At 34.3% G+C, this 4,164-nt stretch overlaps 1 protein-coding gene across 1 annotated transcript in view; it reads left to right on the top strand.

Moving 5' to 3' along the window:
* LOC112151977 (piezo-type mechanosensitive ion channel component 2) overlaps positions 1-4,164 on the top strand; it is a gene marked incomplete at its 3' end in the record, with an annotated part of 96,189 nt that overhangs the window by 78,709 nt on the left and 13,316 nt on the right. Inside the window, 1 exon segment of the mRNA XM_024281161.2 lies at positions 3,176-3,336. Within this exon segment, the coding sequence (XP_024136929.1) occupies positions 3,176-3,336 (161 nt within the window).

Genomic DNA, 4,164 nt, shown 5'->3' with positions numbered 1-4,164 from the left:
ATCTTTTTAAAATTGCCTTTTCTTAACTCTGTTTATGTCCTGTTTTTATATTTGGTTTTACTTTGTGTTTTATTCTGTGTTTTACTGTGAATCACTTTGTGGTTTTTATCTCGAAAGGTGCTATATAAATAAAATTTATTATTATTATATTTTTATGAAGAGTACAAAATTTAAAGTTATTTAAGGTTTAAGTTGATTTATTCTGGAATAATATTCCTGCCTGTTTTTATTCATAATTATGTTAAACAAGTTTTAAAAATGTAGTTTTAGTGTGTTCAATAAATGTTTATCCTGTTCGGCCCACCATCTATGGTGTTTTTGGATTTTGGCCCCCTTGTGTGATTGAGTTTGACACCCCTGATCCAGCATGATCACTCAGAAGTACATTTCATGTGCGCAGCGCTGCACGCCCTTCCATTTATGTGCTTGTAAGTCTAAAATCTAAGTCTAAATCCATAACTCAAAGGGGATTTTCTAATGACCTCCTGCTTCTCTGCAGAAAACATGATCCAGAAAACTACTGGTTTTATTAAATTATTTGTTTTTTGACTAAAAATGGCACAATCATATTTAGAAAAACCACTGGGAACACTTTGAAAATAGATCAAAAATAATCAGAGTGGGACTTTAAATTAAGAGAGACTGCAGACTTTCCCTCATATAAAACAAAACTTTTGAAATCCCCAAATGCAGCACGAGGTCATTTCAAAAGGAAATCCGGAGATACAAGAATGTACTGTCATGTTTAGAATCTCTGCTACTTCTGGATAGTTCTGTGGACTCTGAAGATCTTTAAACTTAATTAAATACTCAATTTTCCTCTCCGTTACTTTTTTATGAAGTTGAGGAGCTTTCTCATCAGCTTGAACATGAAACCATCAGTCTGTGTGGTTTAAAGAGGCTCTGCCATGAACCACAAACACCTGCTCCCTTTGATGCCATAAAGAACAAAATAAAACTTAATGCAACTTCCAGATTTTAAATAAGATCACTTGGCAGAAAGTAGGAAACTTGAAACCTGAAAGATCATCTCTCTAACTTTAGAATAGAACTCTTTATCAGCAGCAGCCAGTTTTTTTTTTTTATTTTAGACTTTAAACATCAAATCAAACTGTCTGCACAATCATTTGGACAATCCGTAAAATACAATACAGGTCAATAGTTTTGTTTCTATTAGTGAGCTGAAAAAACGCACATGAAAGAAGAGCACTGGAGAAAACATTCAGCTTTACTGGAAGGAGAAATCAACAACAAGTGTTTATCAGACAGAGAGTGATTGCTGGATTAATCTTTTTTATAAATGCAGTTCAATAAGAATTAAAAATACAATCCTCTGATTGAGCAATGTAATAGATTACTGTAAATTTAGAGGCTTTTGTTCTTCATTTTGAAGCAGAATAACAGAAGTAACAGAACAGAAGTCCCTGTAAGGTTCTCTGTTCTCTCACCCATTTTTTCCAGAGCTTTTCAGGTTTTTTTGTCCTGATTCTGTTTTTTGCTTTCTCTCATGTTTGAATAATTGTACTACAATGTAGACGTTTCCGTCACGAGACCATGTTCTGCTTTTGGGTTCTCTTCCAATCCCAGATCTGACTCAAGGATCACAGAATCTGTGGTAGATGAAGTTAACACAAATTTGGAGACCAGAAAATCTAGGAAATCCAACAAAAACACTAAAGCTCACGAGTCAAAGTCGAGGCCCGGCCGGCCCTCCAGATCATTTTATTTTATTGTTCTTAATGGCCTGATGTTATCTTGCGCTTCTTTCTAACTTGTATAATTTAAAATATATATATATATTTTTATGGAGAATTAAATATTAAGTTATTAAAGATTTAAGTTGCTTTATTCTAGAATAATATTCCTACCATGTTATTATTTATAATTATTATTTAATTACTAAGACTTTTTACGCTATTTCGGAGTTTAGCGAATATTTCTGCTACATGCTAGCTGTTTTGGCTAACCTAATTTTTTTTTCTTTTTTTTTTTCAATATTATAGGCTAATTTGGCATTTAGCTAATATTTTTGCTGCCATCAGCTTCAGTGTTTTCAGCTATTAGCTTCAGTGTTTTCAGCTATTAGCTTCAGTGTTTTCAGCTATTAGCTTCAGTGTTTTCAGCTATTAGCTTCAGTGTTTTTAGCTATTAGCTTCAGTGTTTTTAGCTATCAATTTCAGCCTTAATGTCTAAATTACACTTACAAAATTCACACTAGCATCATTGCAGGTAATGCTATATATCTAGTTCATAATTATGTTAAAAAGTTACATTTTTAAAGTTTTAAAAATGTAGTTTTAGAGTGTTCAATAAATGTTTATCCTGTTCTGCCCGTGACTTAAGGTGTGTTTTAGATTTTGGCCCCTGATTTGATTGAGTTTGACACCCCTGCACTAAAGTCTAAACATCAAGTTAGTAAAAATGAAACGGTTAGAAAAATAAAGCACAAAAAAAATCTGCACACCAGATTAGACATCAGACAACAGCAGGAGACGGCTGATGTTTTTCACTTCCTGAAGTTTTAATGAAGTTCTGGGTTTTCACAGAGTTCCGGTACAAACATTGGCTGTTTACTAAAAACTAGGGCTGTTAACACCTCGACGGTTCAGCCCTTCACAGCATGCATTAAAACAATTCTTCCTTTTTTCCCACTTATACCATCATTATTTAGAAAAGAAATAAATATTCATGTTAGTCTCATTACTTATTAGAAGTCTGCTACAACACGGTTCAGAAAACATAAAGCTAATATTTTTAATGGATTCTGCAGAAAATAAATCAGGTGATTCTACATTTTAGAAACTTTTTTTCAGTACAGTGAAATAAAAATTCAATAAGAAACAGTTTTAACTCACATCTGACAAAAATGTTACCTTAAAAGTACACATAAACGTCCTCACCTGATTGAAATGGAGCATGTATAGGAAAGCATGTATTTCTGCTCTGCGTCATCAAACCAGCTCACAATGCTCCACAAAGTCCCGGCCGTGAATAACTGCAGAAAACAACAAAAAGTGACTTTGTGCATCACAGAAGTAGTGAAAAAAATGAACCTTTATGGGAGACGAGGTTTGAAATGAGTGTTCTATCTGCTGATGAGGGCTGAAAATACTTCTAAATCCCTCCTTATGTTGTTTTCTTTAAGTCAACCTGGTTTTCTTTTCCTTCTCCATAGACCTGAAGAGTAAATGGCACCTGGTGGTTGATCGTCTCACCGTACTCTTCCTCAAGTTTCTTGAGTATTTCCATAAGCTGCAGTTGTTCATTTGGTGGTTACTGGAGATCCACATCATCAAGATTGTGTCCTGCTACATTATTCTACTGACTCTATACGAGGTAGGACTGGCTTTGGACTGAAACCAGGAAAACAGAAAAGTTCAGCTCGGTTTCATGTCATTTATTCATGACAGGTGTGATAACATGTTCACAGCTTTGTGCCAGACAGGATTTTTATAACCATCTTTCAGACATGCACTGTTGGCTCTTTTCAAGTTGTGGGTCTGAGTACGAAGCGTGTTTGGGGAAAGATAAAAAAGAAACATATGCATAAAGTTGTATTCATAAAGAGAAATTAGTACTCAAATGCAAATTTGTGCTCACATTTATATTTTGTGCATCTCTTTGAAGAAAAAATATGAAAACAACATTTAGTTTTACGTTTAACATGTCTATTTGGAATACAACCTTTCTTTGTCTTAAATATGAATTTTTCCTGTTCACAGATGTGTCAAAAATATGTTTCTTTTTTAAAGCTATCTTACCCCATAAGCGTGCAGCATCAGTCAGAGGTTCATGTATGGTAAATGGCATGTGTTGATAAAGCACTAGAGAGACTAGAGATGACTAGAGCTGCCACGAACAGTCGACGACTGATTGACTAAATTGTCGACGACAAATGTAATAGCCGATAAGTCGTTAGTTTATATTATATGAGTGTAGTAAAGTTGAAAAGTTATAATGGCATTATACTAACTTTATAACTATTTTGGTATTTGTTAAGGTTTTCTTTAGGCTATTATGGAGCTAAGCTAATATTTCAGATGTATGCTAGCCATTGACTGTAAAAATAATGGACTTCCCGAGCAATGAGGTCCCCCATTGGAAATGCATTACTTCCTCTCCTCGCGAAAGTAGGCCGCCGCTTTCACCGTCAATTCCTGAAAC

Source organism: Oryzias melastigma, linkage group LG17, assembly GCF_002922805.2.
Source record: "Oryzias melastigma strain HK-1 linkage group LG17, ASM292280v2, whole genome shotgun sequence".
NCBI classification, from domain to species: Eukaryota; Metazoa; Chordata; class Actinopteri; order Beloniformes; family Adrianichthyidae; genus Oryzias; species Oryzias melastigma.
The sequence above is the reverse complement of the archived record's forward strand: the minus strand, read 5'-3'. Positions and strand labels throughout refer to the sequence as shown.